A 17,128-nucleotide genomic window follows, 5' to 3' on the forward strand; every position below is an offset into this window, starting at 1 on the left:
ACTAATAATTTTCTTGTATTAATTGTGGTAGTGAACAATATTAATATTTATATTAATTTTTTATTATTAATTATCTTTTATAACTATTTTATAACCTTACTATAACTATATTATAACTATTATAACTATTTTATAACCATACCACAACCTTAAAACTAGTTTATATAACCATACCACAACCTTAAAACTAGTTTATAAATTATAATACTAGCTTAAATACTATTTATAATATATTATATATCTATATGCTTACTATTATTATTAATACTGGATTATTAACCACGTTGTTACTAAACCCCTCGGGCCACTACGTATCTACCATTCGTGGTCAGATGGAGGTCGTCCAACATATTATCCGAAACAGCCTGGACAATATTGCCCCGATCGACCTGTAGCCCGAAGAACATAATACACTAGACAACCATTAGGAGATATTATAAGTATGGACTGATTCTTAGACAAGAATCTATGGAAGTGTGACAGAGTACTCACAGCCCATAAACACACACGCCGGTCCAGTTTTCGGACGAGCCGTTTCTCCTCGTTGGAACTCCATTCTAGCGTTGGATCAAAGACGTGTCGGCATTCGTATCCTACCTTTTCATATAGGGTCATGTAGCGTTTTGCGACGACTGGGTCTAAAAACGGATTATCTTCATCTTGTCTGCTCTTTGCTATCAATGGCGTGCTGTCTGTGTCTGAGAAGTCGGTGAATTTCAAGGGCTCGCCCATCTGTGACATCGCGGGAATGCTACCAGGTAATAAATAGTAAAGACGCTGTATGAAAAGAAATAGGATCTTCTATTTGTGAATGTTGAGAAGAAGATTGATGGCTTTGGATACTAATAGTATGTTGTGGTGAGGACTTGACCCCTCTCATGTCGCCATCGGGGAGCAACTTGCGTAATTATCGATACCTAGGCATATAAAAAAAAGAAAATAATTGTATTTCATCTTTCTTGAACCGTATCTCTTCTTCTCAGGCCAACCTCGACCTGTTGTCAGGCTTCACGAAAATGTAGAATATGAATCAAACATTGTAAACAATAGGCATCACAGTGCCTTTTGATTGGCAGAAATGATCTTGACTACTGACTCGACATTTTCCAGATGGTGATTCAAGAATATCTTCACTCGACATCGGTGTGTTCTTCAAGATTTGAGGGGAAAAGAGTCCAAGGGTATCTCGTGACTGGGATCAGGTGACTGGCTTCCACACCGAGTCACCGACTCGCACTTGAACTTTCGTTTCCTTGAACAGTCAGTCAGTAAGTCTTTCCTGCAAGCCTTTGCGGAAAATAGATGAGAAGCATGGTACTGTCGAGATAGGTGAGCTCTATGGATTTTGCAAAGGTGCTAGTACCCCGCCAGTGGCGAGGGCCTACGGGAGAATGATCTGACCTGCATTGTCTAGCTAGCAGACTCCATCCAACACCGGAATCGAAATATCCAACCTAATACTGAATAATGCTCGAGTAATGCAGAAAAGTATAATCGAGAGCTATGAGTGGCAAACAACTACGGGCCCTACAAGTTTCTTAGTCAACGACCATCTGATATCAGATTGGGGGGAGCAAGCTTTTCTAGAACAAGAAATCATGATGCTATCCATATTGCTACGCGAGAGAGGCATTGGATATACAGTCCATGTGAGTTTACGGGTGCCCTGGTCGGCTCGAAGCGGTTGATCGACTCGAGGGGCCTCAGAACGTACCATAGAGCAGTGGAAAACTCACAGGGTGACAGACCAGTTGATTCGCTCGGAAAAAAGAAGTGGGAGAAGAAGAAAAAGAAGAAGAAAAAGAAGAAGAAGAAGAAGAAGAAGAATCTTGGAAATTGAAAAGAATGTCTGCAAACGGCAGGAGAGAGCTTGGAGAGAAAAGATTGCGTCTCGATCGTGTCCGGAATTGGAATCCTTATCAATGCTGGCATCTCGACCATGCTCCACGTCCTAGGCTCCTACCATTACCCACTCCATCCCGTAACTTGAAAGTTGACAGCCTATGGCTATACATTCCAACGAGATCCGCCTGCGTGCCATGGATTCCTCCTGTCCATTGAGCATCCCGACCGGGGAGATCTCGACCACTTGATCTCCAATCACTCGGAGAAAACTTTCAAACCCCCGCTCTTTAAAGTTTTCTTTTTCCGAGCCGCTGGTGCCGAGAGAGATGAGGAGTAAAGACTCACTCTGGAGAGGGGCCTAGATTTCTCTCGATCCAGAATATATCCTCATCATCGACCCAGTGGTAGATCCGGGTCGAATTCCCGTAATTGCCGATGCATAAAGTATTAAAAGAATGGGATCAGCCGCTTTGTTCGACAAACTACGCCAAAACTAGTGATCCACAACACCAATCTCTTTGTGATCGAATGAAACACACTACTTATCTCTCAATTTCCATGCCTCACTCTCTCCCCGAGGCCTCGCAATGGCGAGTTTGGAAGAGCGTCGAGATTTTCTTCACCCTCCTACTAAACAGCCAGCTGCGCCGTCGGTGGCGCATCGAATGTGAATGGGAAGAGCACGAGTCCCTTCTACATCGCACCTACCGCCGCCCGATGATCCTTCTCGAGTCGATCCCTACCTTCAGCCGCTGGTCCGGCAAGAGCCAAGAGCTCGAAACTCTCAAGCAACGAGTGCGAGTAATACGTGCCCGCGCCGAAAAGGAACGCGAGCTTGTCGCTGAGATCCTCCAGCGCGCCCTTGAAAGCGGCACCATGCCCGGCACCACGCCCACACCCATGACGCCCACCTTAACGGCGGGCTGCCCGACCGACTTCTGCCACACCTGCATCTGCTCTGGCGACGTTGCTGCCATCTTCCTGACCAGATGCGGGCACCGTGTCTGCTGCTCCTGTCTAGCTTATAGTGTGCTCCCCACAGGCGAATATGTCTGTGGCATCTGTCTCGAACCAACAGAGCTGGCCTCGTCGAGGAGAATGTCGCATGTGTCGAGATCGAGTCTGTTCTCCACATCGACAACAACGACGTCGGCGACCGAGATCGACGACGAAGAGTCAGACAACACCGACTCTTCGTCCATAGAGGGATACTCGTGGAAACCACGAGGGTTAAGCATCTCGCAGCATTGACGAGAACAGCGAGTTGGAAGGAGTAGTATATGGTAGATATGTATATATAGTATTAGTATTAGCCTGCATTGATGAATAACGAATATACGAATTATAAGGTCCTCCAGATCAATCAGTAATACAGACACTCGATCTCTCTCGTAGACTCGCAGTTGCATGAGAAAATCCGGCCGCCAAATCTTCGTTTCTCCACTCGAATCTCCCCCGCACAAAAAGTGTTTATCCTAAATTCTGTACAGACCAGCAATTCACACAACAATTCTTTCTTTCTTTCGTTCTATATTTATATTTATTCATTTCCCCAAATGGCTCCTAGAGACGCACTGGAGTTCCCTGCCTCCGACAGGGTCTTTCTAGAACCCCACCTACCACCCCTGGACAGTTCCGCTACTCCTGCTACGCCTTCTACTACTACGCCATTCACGACACTCACCTTCGCCACGTCGCTGGACTCTGCTCTCGCTCTGTCCCCGGGCACCCGCACTGTTCTGTCCGGCGCACAGTCCAAGGCGATGACGCACTACCTGCGCTCTCGGCACGACGGGATCTTAATCGGCGTGGGCACCGCGGTAGCAGACGACCCGGGTCTGAACTGTCGGATACTCGGTGTGAGCGGATACGAATCAGAATTAGAATCAGAATCCCAAAGTCTATCTCAAGAACTTCACGGCCAACCGCGTCCCGTGGTGATTGATCCGAATGCACGCTGGGGGTTTTCCGAGGAAAGTAAACTCTTCCAACTCTGCCGAGAGGGAAAAGGACGTGCGCCGTGGATAGTAGTCACGCAGGCGACGGCCCAAAGTATTCCATTTGATAAAACGAGATTGTTGGAGAGGTATGGCGGCCGGTTCATCACGGTGTCTTCCTCTTCTTCCGACTCACTCGACTGGCGGGCGATCCTCGAGACGCTAAAGATGAACGGCTTGTCCAGCGTGATGATCGAAGGGGGTGGACAAGTCATTAATTCGCTCCTGGAACCGCCGAATCTCGGCCTGATCGACAGTGTGATTGTGACGATTGCCCCAACGTGGCTTGGGCGCGGGGGGGTGGTGGTTTCGCCGGCGAGACGGGTTGACGAGGGGGGGAATGCCATTCCGGCGGCGAGGTTGAGAGATGTTGTCTGGTATCCTCTTGGTGAAGATGTGGTGTTATGTGGCAGGATCGGTGGTGTACACTGTAGGGGGTAGATAATGTCTAGGCATGAGTTTCTACGAATAGTCACAGATAGGATATAATCTCAGTCACCATACTATCAATAGAACTAACTATCTAGATATACTATCCAGATATACTATCTACAGCTCATCTCACCATCTCAACATCTCACCTCCCTAATAACTTATAACTGCCCTTAAGTAGTCTTGACAGGGTACGTGATAGCGTCGGAAGAGCAATCGGAAGATTCCACTAGAGAAGTCAGCTTGTCAATCACAATAAGGCTAATGGAGAGACGTACAAGGAGTAGTAGGCTCGTAAGTGCCGTTGACCGCGGATCCATAGACATTGAAGTAATAATAGATGGATTCGAGCTTGTTGTCCGAGCAGAGGAGGGTAACCTCGTATCCGCCATGGATATCAGCCAGGGCAGCCTGGATCTCCGCCGCGGTGTAAGTCTCGGTATCGCTGGGGGTGATACCAGCGTTTGCGAGAGCAGTGTAAGTGTCCAGCCCCTTGAACAGGGTGACGACCTGCTGGAAGAAATCGCCAACTTCCTCGCCGGTAGTGTAGTCGGTATAGCAGGAGGGCTCGATGGTGTTGATGCACGTCCCGTGGGCGTTCCACTCGTGCGCCCAGAACTCGGCGGCGGTCTCGTCATCGCTCACCCAGTATGTCTCCATGTAGGTGAGCAGGTCGGTGAGTCCCTGTTCCTCGAGAAGAGTCTCCACGTCGTCGTATTCGGGCGAGTAGTCGCAGTATTCTCCGTAGTCGCCGTCGCAATAATCAGGCCTGATCAGTTAGAAATATGGTGACAATATCGTCTAGGGTGAAAATAAATATCTACCATAATCCGTGGATGGTCCAAGAATCAGACGGCCCGGCGTCAGTGTCCCACAGCTGGACCTGCACGAGAGCTCCTCCAGGGCTGTTGTAGCAGCAGGTGTCGGTGACGGTGCCTGTTGCGTGGCAGCTCAGGGGGGTGTCGGTGCAGGTTGGCAGGGTGCCTCCCATGACGAGGGGGGCGAGAGCGAGAAAGAGAGGGAACATCTTGAGTGTTGATTCTAGAAAAGTGGGTGTAGATAGAAGATGATGTTTGATGTGGATGGAAGATAGATGATGATGAGGAGTATGATGGGAGTACTTATACTTGAAGTACTTGTACTTGAGATTACTTTTCCTTGGCTACTTACTTTACTCGATGTTGCATGATATCTCTGCACATGTTCTATAGAAGAGGTCTAATTTGTCTCTTGCCTGCAGGAGGACCGGAGACCGACGGTAGAAATACTGCCGTTTATGTACCTAAAGTGTAACTATCCTACCTAATACCTTTCTTATGGTAATACTACTTCCTTGTACTTTGCTATAATTATGTTATACTCATAGTTATACTCCCACTTATATTCATACTTACTGATTCCCATCTTAATCCCACACATTCTCATACTACCTGATTCCCACACATTCCCATACTGCTCTCATACTTACACCCAATATACTAGGCGCTCTATCTATACTCTTACTCTATTCTATACTTCGTATATATGCAGAACTTAATCTAATTGATCAACAGCCACAACCGAGCCCCACTGACTTGATATAAGCATCCACAGCCAATCGAAACACCATGTGCTGGGAAGGCAGCAAATAAACAAGTATTGATATCCTGATTTATCACATGTTAAGAGGCTGGTGCAGCTCGCTTAGGAGTTAGTGATGGAGCTGTCAACATTATTGCAGATGCAGTATGTGTAGTGCGATAAAATAAATGTCAAGGAGTGATCTAGCCATACCTCTAAGGATTTAGAGTAGTTTCTACTATATAACCCAGGCATCGAGTAGAAAGCCCCAGTCGCATAGCGGTACCTGGTAGAGTCGTATGATTCCTATAGTCAATGTCTATGCAATTCCTGTGAGAAATTCGCCGTTGGATTTTGTGTAAGATTCATAGACCTAGATGAATTTAAAGCCTTAATACCATTTAATACCTCAATGACTGATTTTTGGTAGAATTACTCTAGAAGTTTAGAGTATATGAGTAACTAAAGTAATAGTACCTAACTAGTAGTAGCAGTAGTAGTAGTGAACTCATTCAGGTCGGATCGGAATTCCCCGTTTCGGCACTGCCGCCCGCCTCATAAATAACCAGCACAATTACCTACTAACTACTATCACATCTACCAGCCATCAACATGGATAAAAATCTCCATTTCGAACTCAGGTGAAGGCCTTTACCTTCAATTTATTGCTTCTAGCTAACTAGTAACAGCCAAAACACAGTATTCCTCAAGCGAAACGGAAGTAACTGCTTGTCAGGGACCCTCGTTCTCTGCCTGGGGAAACCCACACGGATCCGACGGGCAGAAGTCAACCTGAAAGGGGTCTTTCGCAGACAGTAAGTCTAGTTAAGGTTCCTCTGTTTATACCTGAAGGCGGAAGAATTAATTTTAGACCTCGCGAATGGCCCGTTTTCAACACGAGCGTATCACTCCTCCAGACGAATATCCTCCGGCCTCTGTATCTCTCGCCAGGACGGCATGAGTTCCCCTTCACTATTCCCCTGCCTCTCTCGCGACATATGAAGGAGACGGTCGAGGGTGTGGACGGGTATGCCGTCTTCTACCGGCTTAAAGGTTCGGTTGCTGTCTCTGGCAAGGAAATCTCCTGTTCCGAGAGGATACGCATATACCATGCTCTTGAATTGCAGACAGATGATCCGGTTGTTAGTTTTTTTCTTTTCCTTGTCGGAAGCCCTAGATAGGCTAATCTTTCCGTACAGGGCGTTTATAATGAATGGCCTCAGAAAATCAGATACTCGATCGATACCCCCTCACGATACGTGCCCTTTGGCTCAACTGTCCCTCTGGAAATCAACCTCGCCCCCCTGACAGAAGGGATACAATTAGAAAGCATCACGGTCGAGATGCTTGAAGACCAGAATCTTGCAGACGAGTACTTTTCCAACAATTCAGCAGAACGACTGGTTCAATCACGGAGAATTTGCGAGCGGAAATTCAATTCTATCAAAGATCTCGACTTCGGCAATAATAATTACTATAACAATGATTACGATAATACCGACAGTGATAATGGATTCTGCGTTTCGATATCGCTACCGACCTCGCTATCTGCGTATTCGCAGGATGTCATGGTCGGGCATCTGGATATCTCTCATCGACTGATAGTCACCCTTTTCATCAGGAACGACAATCATATTTCTTCAGTGAGATATTTTATTCTTCTACTTTACTTCATTCTCATCTATGCTATATACTAATCCATACTGCAGATCCGTGCAGCTGTTCCAGTCGTGATATATATGCCATGTGCTAACCACGTCAAAGATGGAATTCCTCCACGATACGAAGATCATATGCTGGATCTACCGGTAGACATGTCTCATTTAGATCGATTACCGAGTTACAAATAATACCACCATGTATATATAATATGTGAAATATAATTGATACCATAGAAGGATAGTCTGCATCTAATCAGTATCCAACCCCGGGCAGTCCTCGCTCGTAACGTTGGTGATCTCGGTCCAGGGATAAGGATCCGTCCAGATCAGATTATACCTAAATGTTCAGTAAGCGATGGTATTAACATGAATAATAAAGAAAATGCTTACGCGTCAGAAGGATAGTTGGAGTAGGAGGAAACACCCAACGCCTCGACGATGTTGTTAAGCGCGGCGTGTTCCCAGCAGATGAGAATGTTGCCCTCGCCCTCGTAGTTCTCAACCGTGTCGGCCACGCAGTCGTAGTCTTTTTTGGTGCAGTTCGTGTCGATGGTCAGGCCGAGTTCTTCTGCCAGGGGGAGGACGGTATCATAGGGACGTTGGCGGCTTCCATCTATCATCATCAACACATATATTAGAGAGAGAGAGAGAGAGAGAGAGAGAAATACCAGACTTGGGCTGCTCAGCCATGATGAAACCAATGTCATAGTCTGATTCCGGACCAAAGACATGAGTCAGACATTCGGCCCGCTCAAGACCAGCAGCGCTGAGTCCATCACTGCCATTGCTGGGCTTCTCGCCGTGACGGATCAGGTAGACGGTCGGCTCGGCGGCTGCAACGGCAGTGGCCAGGAGGAGAGTGGACAACAGAGCGCGAACCATTGTAAAATAGTATGAGAAGAGAAAGAGGAAGAGAGAAGAAGGTGATGTCTAGGGAGAGGTTTATATAGGCGTGTAGGTAGTACTTTCCTGGTACTTTCTGGTACTTTTCATTCCCTGACGATCTTTCTGGCTTCAGACAATCCTTCAGATCCTTCGACCTTTGAATATCTTCAGACCAAAAAGTAAAACCAACAAAATAAAACCTCCCTGTCGATGGTCTGCGGCACGTGGAGCAGAGAAGCGTTGAGAAAGGCGTGATAGGACAGACTAGTTTGGGGCGTGTGCATTGCATTAAATGAGTACTAGTTTAGTACATCATAAGATTGGATCTTGATTTATAAGAATTGTAGATTTAGAACTATTAGAATATTGATTATTAAAAATCTAGTCATCGTAATTCAGAATTGTACTATTGAGTTAATTGTAGTGTTTATTGAGGATGAATTTCTACTTTCCTGCCTGAGGCTACCAGACTTCCGGAGTATCGAGGATTTGGATTAAAGATTCGTACGTACGTAAAGTTGCTACCTAAACTATGGATTCAGTACTAGCCAACTATTTTGTTAATTTTCTTTTCTCTTCTACCTCGTTCAGCGCGCGACAGTCGCCACCTGTAGCGCCAGGAACCAGGATCGCCAGGGGATACCATCCTGCAAGTCTGCGTGGCTCAACCCACGTAGTCACGCAAGACAGGCTTCTCACTGCTGCCTACTACCTAGTTACATATGTGCCTTAGTATGTGGCCCTGGTTGGTATCTGCCGGGGATCCATCCTACGATCGAGATCCACCATTCCCGGTGGGGGAGGAGAGGGGTTAGTACGCCGAGTTATCTTCAGCTTTTAGGAACGCCAGTGCTTTAGTATGGTCATAGTGGTAATCAGATCAAGGACGATTTATTCCATATCTACCTTATCAATAGAGTGATTATAGCAATTAAAACAAGTACAATTAATATACTCTACAGTCAGTTGTACATAACTAAGGTAACTACCTAGGTGTATAAAAACTTGGCAGGGCAAGCAGTGCGAGGACTAAATTGGTGGCTGGGAAAGCAGGGACTGGAGTCTATAATAATTACACTAGATGCTGGCTAACTAGCAACCAGCAGTGTCATACTAATAAGAATACCTAGGCTCTCAACAAGAGTTACATTGGAGGAGCTGGACATGAAAGTTACGTAAGACAACAGGAGTGTTTCTCGAAGTCTTGAACAATTATTAGATTTAACTATACCTCTTACAATCACAACTAACTAAAGCAGGTTAAGCGGTCATGGAGCCCTGGAGGAGGAGGGCGCCTTCCTTATTAGGACAAGACTCGAGATCACCTGCTCTTCGCTCACGTGTCAACCTCCCAAACCATCGTCAACTAATTCCTTCTTATCTCTGTAATGCTGCAGTCTGGTTGTACAAGCACAGGCAACACCCCCCTTACACGATGATGATCCTTGACCCTTACCGTAAGTGTACCTGTGTCACCTGCGGCTGTACGAACATCTACTCTGTATGAGGCAAAGAGGGGGAAGAGAAAAAAATGAGAAAGAAAACCAGCAGGGAGTCCAGTCTAGCTTTTTTCAAGTCCAAATCTCTCAATCTCACATCACAATATCCCAACGATGACAGCCCCACGACTCACTACCACCTTCACGCCGCCGACGTCGTGTATTCAGGATATATACCGCGCAACCAGAGGATGTCCTGGCACCGGTACAAACACCTGTCAGTATACCTGGCTGCAGCTTGGTCCGACCAGGAGCACAAATGTCTGTCTGCCGTCGGGCTGGGCTAGTGGCAGCACTGCGGGCTATTTCTCCCCGGGCATCTGTCCAAGCGGCTACACCACAGCCTGCTCGTCTGTCGTGACAATTGACTCGCTGTCAGAGACCAGAGCCACCTGTTGTCCAAGGCTAGTCTCTATACTAAACCATGGATATCTAAGTGCGGTTCTATTAACATGTAGTGCCGGTTTTAGTGGCTACACTTGCCAGATACAAACCGACCAGGTATGGTATTCCACCAACCTCTGCACATCCGTTCCCTCGCCCTTCAGCACCGACATCTTCCTCTACACATACCGCGCCGATGATGGATCATCCTGCACCTCAGCCACCGGCAGCATAAGCGGCACGGGAGGGGTCAACGCATACGGTGTCTCTATCCGCTGGCAGGCGACTGATTCCGGGCATTCTACGGGAGACAATATCCAAGCTACCACCACCACAGCCACATCCACATCCACCACGAGCAGCATACTGGGCACGACAGCCTCCTCCTCTGCCGCTCCCAGCTCCACACCGGCCAATTCACCGCCAACAGTTACCACAAGGCTATCAACAGAGGCAAAGGCTGGAATCGGAGTCGGGGCCGCCGTCGCATCCCTCTTGATCTTTGCCCTGGTCGCTTTGCTGATCCGAGCAAAGAGGAGAAACAGGCCTAGTTTACCACCAGGACAAGTGGGAGGAGATGGGAATCTCCAAGAGCCGAAGATAACCAGGAATGAACTCCCCGTACGGGATGGAACTACCGCTGAACTGGCTGTGCCCCAAACGGATAGACCCGAGCTGCTGTCCTCGTCGCCAACGCTGGTCAAGGCGGATCTACCACCGCAAGTTGCTGAAATCTGATTAATTACCAGGTGGCACGCAGTCCCCGGAACTCCTAGGCTTGCTTGGACTTCGCAAGGGGTTCATAGGACCTATATGAATAGATATAAGCTTTCATTCACTACTATCACGGTAAACAAAAATTCATTAAATACTGGATTAAATGATTTATTTTGCTTGTAGTTGTTCTAGGCCTACAGTCTTCGAGTTGCATGCAATGTTCTATGAGTAAAGATGCTGGTATCCACGCATAGTACAATAAAAGATATCAACAAGCACTTAGACATCTTGTCTTTAGCTTATTGGAGGTAAGACCAGGTATTAACCCAAGAAGTCATGTGGAATCAAGACAGGAATTGGTCTTGGAATTAGTGAAGGAATTTACAAAGATTACCAGTATAAGCGTTAGATTTATCTTAATCTGATACTCGGCTTGATGCTTGAAGCCCTAGTTTCTACTTAACTATGTAGTATAGTATTAGTAGACCAACCAGTGGCTGTGGTTGAGCAGAAAGCTGTCTACCTACCTAAGTTAATAAGAGCAGAGTTTAAGGACTAACCGGCTTCAAGGTGTCAAAATCAGGTTAACAGTATTAGACGTTGCAGAGTTCGCTCTGTACATCAATTACCCTAGAACTTGACTCCTCATAGATCCATAGAGATTAAGAAAATAAACACATTTCTTTTATTCCTATTGTACAGGGGGTTTGCAAAAAGAGAGTAAATATTCACTGTTCACTCCGTCCGCTCAAAACCAATGCCGTTCCAGAACAAAAGAAAATCTGTGGACAGTTCAATATGTATTGCGCATATGGCCCAATCCCTGCTTAAGCTTCATGAATAGAGAATAGAGCGTAAAAAGAAAGGCAGGGGAATCGGGAATGAATGTACAGTTCGAGCTGTCAAAAGTGATATCTCACCAAGTTGATCCTGGCTGCTCGACTCATAGTTTTTGATCAGACTGTATCTTCACCTTCACCGGCTTTGGCAGGTCCTATAGCCTGTTCCGTCTGTTCGTTGGGTTGCTGATTATCAGTAGTGAGCTGTCCATCACTGGGTAGTTCGGGGCTCGAATCCTTTTCAGATTCCTCCACCCAGCCGGCCAATCGCTTGAAATTGGGCTCACACTTTTCGAGAATCATAAAGATGTCACTGCGCGCCAGACGCTGCGTCCGGGGCAGGGCATTTCCCGAAATAGAGTGACTGCCGATCAGTGCAGAGCAATAATCTCGTTCCACAGATAACATCACTTCTTCGGCGCTGTCGATCACTCTCTTCTTCTCTGAAGTAATAAGCTTCTCGAGAGCATTTTTCACAACGTCCGCACTCTGACTAAACATTGTTAAGCGGGCTTTCTCAACGTGTTCGGCCATGGTTGCCTTCATCCTCATGAAACTACCGGGGCCTAGAATGAGGTCAGTAGGCAAGGTCTTTCTCTGGAACTATTAGGGGAGCCAAATCTTACCGCGTTCTGCCGTACAGGAATAGTAGGCAGCATTCAGGGCCTCTCCAATGACCGGTTGGAACATACGATTGATTTCCCTCGATTCCAACACGATGCCTTTACCGCTGTTGTCGTAAAGATCATGGAGCAGTCGTCGATAGTTTTCTAACTGATGCGACAGCATCTGAAGACTCCCCAAAGCTCGCGAATTCCCACTAACTTCGTCCTGGACACTGTTATGGAAGGATTCGAACAGCTTGCCACTGTCCTGTGTGGCCTTTTTCATGAAGAACTGAACGCGCCGAGAGAACATCTGTTCCCAGTCCGAGGCAACGGCCTTGATGACGGGTTCGATCAACTCTGCGTTCCAATCATGAGGGCCTTGAGCGTTTGCATATGTTCCATTACGGCGGCATATAGCCTTGTACGTTCCCCAGAGGTAACCACCGGCGGCACGGTTTGCACGATTGATCGGCGCTGCCCATCGGAGGACAGTTTGGCTTGCAGCATTCTCAGCTGCGGAGACGGCGGTATCTAGATAAAAGGGGTATATATGAGTATCGACCCTGGAAATCCGTTGTAAAGAACGATGTGAGGGTGCAACTAACTCACCACAGGTGTCAAATATGGCGCTTTTGAACTCATTTCGAATGTCCTGGTAGATTTTTTGAAGGAGTGTCTCCATGTCCTATAGTATCCCACAAGCCAAATTGTCAGCCTACCGCATTCAAAGACAATTATAAAGAAATTCATCAAGAACGAGGGAGAAGAAGGGAAAAAGTAGAAGCTGGGTCCGTACGGTGCATCAAGGCCGGTTGGACTTACAGTCTCGAGTTGTTGAAGTTTACTGCGAACCATGGACGCCTGCTTGGATTTCTGGTCGTCAGTGAGATGGGCGCCATTGAGATCTGGAGATGACCACAGCCACAGAGAGTTCAGGAGTTGGTTCAAGCTGTTTAGAAACCGACGATAACAAGTTTCTCTATTAGTATCCGTGACATTCCTGCAATGCGCCTGGAGTTGAGGGATCTCGGTCTCCTCAATGGTCCGGAACCCTGGTACAGAAGGCTCTTTTCTGAGTCGCCCTTGCAGCTTTTGATACCCGCGAGACGAGACACAAAAGACCGGAAGGGATTGAGCGACCTGATCATAGTCGCGCGCATCGACGTCTGGGTTGAAATTTGCCGCGTCCTCCTCTTCAGCAAGTTCCTGATCAAGCTCTCGGACACCAGCTGCAAAGTCCTGCTGGATCGCGCCTCGTGAATACTTATTCCGCCCAGATATCGCAATTGAGCTTAGCTCGCCTTGAACATCAGACTCGGCTTCATCAATGGCAGATACTTGTTTTCGCAGCTCTTTGATTTCAGCTTCCAGATCTAGCTTGCGGCGCCGACTCTCTTTCTTCGTAGCCTTGAGTTCCGTAATCTTTTCTACAATTTTTTCTTTGGTAAGAGGGTCGCCTCGAGATAGAGTGTTGCCCCCTTCATCGTCATCATCATCACTCTGGTTATCACTGTCACTGGCAACAGAATCACTCTCAATGTCGGAGTTTCCGTTTCGGGATTGCTTCCGTGAATCTTTCTGGCCGCCACTGCGTTTTCTCTTTTTCGACGATTGGTCGGATGGAGGAAAGACAGTTTTGCCATCATCCAGATCCTCCTTCAACGTCTCCCACGTTTCAAGCTCTTCATCGATACTATCCGTAGTGGCCGCATAAAGCTGCTTCGTCTCTTTCAGCTCCTCCAGTCGTTGTTTGATGTCTCGTTTTTCAGAGGCATGCCCTTCAGACTTGGCCCAGAGAGCACCCATCTCCTCTTCAAGGCCTAGGGAATCTTGGCATTCCATGATACTAATATCATCGGTCTTGCTACATATGAACGTGACCGTGTTTAAACCACCGTCCATCTTGAGCTGGCGCTTGAACGTTTCGCCGAGGAGAGACTTGGCGGCCTTGTCATCCACCGCCCGTGTTATAGGAGCCACAATCCACAAGCCGGTGCACTGCTTCATGTAGCCTTCTGCGACGGAGGAACGAGCCGCATTAGAGTCGTGAACACCAGGCAAATCAACCACGACGGCCCCAGTCGAGAGCGCAGAGGCTTTGACATAGAGGCGAACAACCTTGATCAAAGGCCACAACTCCATCTCCACGGATGACCGACGGTCTTTGTCTTTCTCACCAGTTGTTTTCTCCTTGCTATCCACAAAGGTGAGCAACTTCTTGTAGAAGCGAAGGGAGTCGGTTTCTGAGATCTGTCGCCTGGCACCGAGCACGTTCTGGACGTTCGAATGTTGCATGAGTTTATCCACGGTGCTCTCTTGGAGCATTTCCCTGGTGTGCTTGGGATATACGGCCTTAATTTTGGCATATGCGACACCAGCCTCACTATCTTCGTTAGTTGCCTCGCGGGAAATCTGGCCGGTGCCATCGAGCAGATCATTGAACAAGACGCGCAGTTCTTTCTCCCAGTCTTCCCGGGCGATGAATTCAATCTCTGCTCGGTATGGGTCTTCACTATGATTGTAGGAAATTTCCGTGACCACCGCAGTGCATGCCCGCATACAATTTGTCGGCACCAATCTTTCCTCATCGAGCATTGCATTGATGATGGACGACTTTCCAGCTCCCGTATTACCGACGACGCCGACAATAGTCCGGGGTTGAGCGGCTTGCCCTTGAATGTTCTGAACGGTTTGCAGCCATTGAGCAGCCTCTTCCGCTGGCAGGCGGGATAGTGGCTCCTTCAGAGACTCGAGCAACTCGACTCCAACTTTGGCAGCCGCCTCGAGAGTTTCAGTATCGCTCTCAGCAAACAACTTCTGTAGGTCCAAGTGAGGTGGTGGAGGCGGCGGGGGCGGTTCAGGGTGAGCAATACTCGACTCCATTTCAGGGCTGGCAGTCTGGCAAGGGTGAGATAGAGTCGTGTGTGGTGTAGAAACCAAGGGGAAGAATTCTTTGCCCATGGCTGAAGTGTGTCGAAGCTCTCTCGCATACTCGGCCCATTTATGCCTCGTATCGCTAGACAACACGTCCCATTTGGTTTTCATGAATGTATAAGAAGCGTCTGTGTAGAAGTCTCAGCAACCGAAATCTTTGAGTTTAATAGTAAAGAGTGGATAAGCTGACCTAGTGTGCTGAATCGACGGATGGGCCCCTTAGATGAAAAGCGAAATAGATAAAAGCCTGCATTATTCTGAATGAAATGGTCAAGTAGGAATCGTGATCCTTTATTATCCATATCTTCAAGGAATAGACGTGCTCTTGTCCTGTGCACCTTATGGACTTTAGACAAGATCGGCCATAAAGATACAATATCTTCCCGCTTTTTTTCTTATAATCGATCAGAGTCAAGCCTATCGGTAGATAGGGGTACTTACTAAAGCGAACAGCCATCTTGCGTTGAGGAAAATTTTCAGCTAGACGTTCATGAACAAAATCTCGCATGGCACACCGCTCGACGAATTCATCAAAGTCGACGGGTATGGTCTCCGTGGTCGCGGCGGGAGCAATTCGGTCAAGTGAAGCAGGACTTTGGGAATGCTCAGCCTCGTGAATGGCTGGAGACATATTCTTGTTGAGGGGAGTCTGGAGTTGGCCGCGATTACTCGACAACGCTGGAGACAACCACGGTGATTGAGAACCAGGTTCCTCTTTGACCGAGCCCTCATGTGCAAGCGGTGTCAAAGTATTCCTTGGACTGTCATTCACCAGGGGCTTAAATATATCTCGTCGTCGGGCAAACATGTCTCCTTCCGCAATCACCTCGATCGCGATCACACGGTCGCCATCGCGATCAAGCTCCCCGATCCTCTTACCCCCCGGCAGGAACACACCGCAGTGCCTTAGATGTATGTCTTGCGACAATAGATACCGCTCCAGGTATTGGGCTTTCAGGTGGGAGACTTTGCTGCGCTACCAGGGGTAAGAGCGACTTTGTTAGCAGCCAACTTGGATTAGGAAACCGTCACTTACTGCGCGGCATTTGACCCACAAGACATCTGCCTTGAAATTTGCATCTGCAGGGATTTTCTTATGCTTCAACAAGCCCACCAAGTAGACATCTTCTCCGATGGACACGTCTGGCTTCGCAGCCTTCATGTCTCTGTGGAAGGCCCTGGTGGATCCATCTTCAGTACCGATACCGCTTCCAACCAGCTGCTGACCAGAACACTTACTCATCAATGGATTCCATGATGGGTGGTAAGGTATCGACTCGTACTCGTAGGACAAAATAGATACGGCCTCAAAGGCATTACTGCCCTCCTTGAACGTTTGGCTGGTGGAAGTTTGCGTCTTGCTCAACCAGCGCGTCGCGTCGATTTGATCAACGCGTAGAAGTCACATGACCATTCAGGCGGGCGCCCGACACAAACAGAGGAAGGAGCCATTTGGATCTTGACTCTGACTGCAGACCTCTTCTACGTCTGCATTTGACAATAAAGAGGGAATAGCCATACAGCTATGCAGCTATGCAGCTTCATATCTTTGACTTATCCGCGATAAGCCTTGCTTTGTCAGTTGACAGCAGCAGAATGCCCGTTGGGCGCCGCGAGGGTTAAAATACTAATAACAGCACGGATCACCTTCACCCGTCTAATCCCTGATGGCCCCCATGCAGCGGCCGAGGAGGTGGAGAGATTTCCCTTCACGATACGTGGAATGATAGGCCTGGTCGGCTGGAAGATGGCGGCATAGCCTCGAGT

The 17,128-nt window shown here is 47.8% G+C and overlaps 8 protein-coding genes across 8 annotated transcripts in view; 4 read left to right on the plus strand and 4 right to left on the minus strand.

The window, feature by feature from the left end:
- Positions 1–732, minus strand: part of ASPZODRAFT_59651 (hypothetical protein) — a gene marked incomplete at both ends in the record, with an annotated part of 4,013 nt that extends 3,281 nt beyond the window's left edge. The window contains 2 exons of the mRNA XM_022728859.1: positions 320–413; positions 493–732. Coding sequence (XP_022584760.1) covers positions 320–413; positions 493–732 — 334 coding nt within the window. The remainder of the gene's footprint in view (positions 1–319; positions 414–492) is intronic.
- Positions 733–2,403: 1,671 nt separating this feature from the next.
- ASPZODRAFT_13338 (hypothetical protein) lies at positions 2,404–3,096 on the plus strand (the record flags this gene model as incomplete). The annotated part of the gene is made up of 1 exon (XM_022723261.1): positions 2,404–3,096. The coding sequence occupies one exon, from the start codon at positions 2,404–2,406 to the stop codon at positions 3,094–3,096; it is 693 nt and encodes a 230-aa protein (XP_022584761.1).
- Positions 3,097–3,320: 224 nt separating this feature from the next.
- ASPZODRAFT_128882 (hypothetical protein) lies at positions 3,321–4,388 on the plus strand. Its single transcript, XM_022722141.1, has one exon. The coding sequence runs from the start codon at positions 3,402–3,404 to the stop codon at positions 4,281–4,283; it is 882 nt and encodes a 293-aa protein (XP_022584762.1). The 5' UTR covers positions 3,321–3,401; the 3' UTR covers positions 4,284–4,388.
- Positions 4,389–4,447: 59 nt separating this feature from the next.
- Positions 4,448–5,301, minus strand: ASPZODRAFT_59078 (hypothetical protein; the record flags this gene model as incomplete). The annotated part of the gene is made up of 3 exons (XM_022728820.1): positions 4,448–4,503; positions 4,553–5,043; positions 5,099–5,301. The coding sequence occupies 3 exons, from the start codon at positions 5,299–5,301 to the stop codon at positions 4,448–4,450; spliced, it is 750 nt and encodes a 249-aa protein (XP_022584763.1).
- A 1,145-nt stretch (positions 5,302–6,446) lies between these two features.
- Positions 6,447–7,684, plus strand: ASPZODRAFT_2117467 (hypothetical protein; the record flags this gene model as incomplete). Its single annotated transcript, XM_022727771.1, has 5 exons — positions 6,447–6,475; positions 6,524–6,649; positions 6,706–6,976; positions 7,034–7,477; positions 7,544–7,684. The coding sequence occupies 5 exons, from the start codon at positions 6,447–6,449 to the stop codon at positions 7,682–7,684; spliced, it is 1,011 nt and encodes a 336-aa protein (XP_022584764.1).
- On the minus strand, positions 7,577–8,621 carry ASPZODRAFT_90240 (hypothetical protein). Its single transcript, XM_022730390.1, has 3 exons — positions 8,164–8,621; positions 7,886–8,108; positions 7,577–7,832 (listed from the first exon to the last, which is right to left on the minus strand). Exons 1-3 carry the CDS (start codon positions 8,375–8,377, stop codon positions 7,745–7,747), a joined length of 525 nt encoding a protein of 174 aa, XP_022584765.1. The 5' UTR covers positions 8,378–8,621; the 3' UTR covers positions 7,577–7,744.
- A 1,198-nt stretch (positions 8,622–9,819) lies between these two features.
- Positions 9,820–11,103, plus strand: ASPZODRAFT_128884 (hypothetical protein). The gene is made up of 2 exons (XM_022722142.1): positions 9,820–10,283; positions 10,350–11,103. The coding sequence occupies exons 1-2, from the start codon at positions 9,994–9,996 to the stop codon at positions 10,999–11,001; spliced, it is 942 nt and encodes a 313-aa protein (XP_022584766.1). The 5' UTR covers positions 9,820–9,993; the 3' UTR covers positions 11,002–11,103.
- Positions 11,104–11,538: 435 nt separating this feature from the next.
- ASPZODRAFT_128885 (hypothetical protein) lies at positions 11,539–16,923 on the minus strand. The gene is made up of 8 exons (XM_022722143.1): positions 16,601–16,923; positions 16,398–16,539; positions 15,803–16,337; positions 15,552–15,755; positions 13,250–15,489; positions 13,037–13,112; positions 12,446–12,958; positions 11,539–12,385 (listed from the first exon to the last, which is right to left on the minus strand). Exons 1-8 carry the CDS (start codon positions 16,615–16,617, stop codon positions 11,937–11,939), a joined length of 4,176 nt encoding a protein of 1,391 aa, XP_022584767.1. The 5' UTR covers positions 16,618–16,923; the 3' UTR covers positions 11,539–11,936.
- Positions 16,924–17,128: the final 205 nt, after the last annotated feature.

This window comes from Penicilliopsis zonata (genome assembly GCF_001890105.1).
Source record: "Penicilliopsis zonata CBS 506.65 unplaced genomic scaffold ASPZOscaffold_2, whole genome shotgun sequence".
NCBI classification, from domain to species: Eukaryota; Fungi; Ascomycota; class Eurotiomycetes; order Eurotiales; family Aspergillaceae; genus Penicilliopsis; species Penicilliopsis zonata.

Coding starts and splice junctions, on each gene's coding strand:
- ASPZODRAFT_128882 (XM_022722141.1), top strand. CDS start 3,402: ATGGCTCCTAGAGACGCACTGGAGTTCCCTGCCTCCGACAGGGTCTTT.
- ASPZODRAFT_90240 (XM_022730390.1), bottom strand. CDS start 8,377: ATGGTTCGCGCTCTGTTGTCCACTCTCCTCCTGGCCACTGCCGTTGCA. Junction 8,109..8,163: donor GGCTGAGCAGCCCAAGTCTG/GTATTTCTCTCT, acceptor TGATGATGATAG/ATGGAAGCCGCCAACGTCCC. Junction 7,833..7,885: donor TCCAACTATCCTTCTGACGC/GTAAGCATTTTC, acceptor CTGAACATTTAG/GTATAATCTGATCTGGACGG.
- ASPZODRAFT_128884 (XM_022722142.1), top strand. CDS start 9,994: ATGACAGCCCCACGACTCACTACCACCTTCACGCCGCCGACGTCGTGT. Junction 10,284..10,349: donor AGAGCCACCTGTTGTCCAAG/GCTAGTCTCTAT, acceptor TGCCGGTTTTAG/TGGCTACACTTGCCAGATAC.
- ASPZODRAFT_128885 (XM_022722143.1), bottom strand. Junction 15,490..15,551: donor CCGTCGATTCAGCACACTAG/GTCAGCTTATCC, acceptor ACTTCTACACAG/ACGCTTCTTATACATTCATG. Junction 13,113..13,249: donor AACTTCAACAACTCGAGACT/GTAAGTCCAACC, acceptor GGGATACTATAG/GACATGGAGACACTCCTTCA.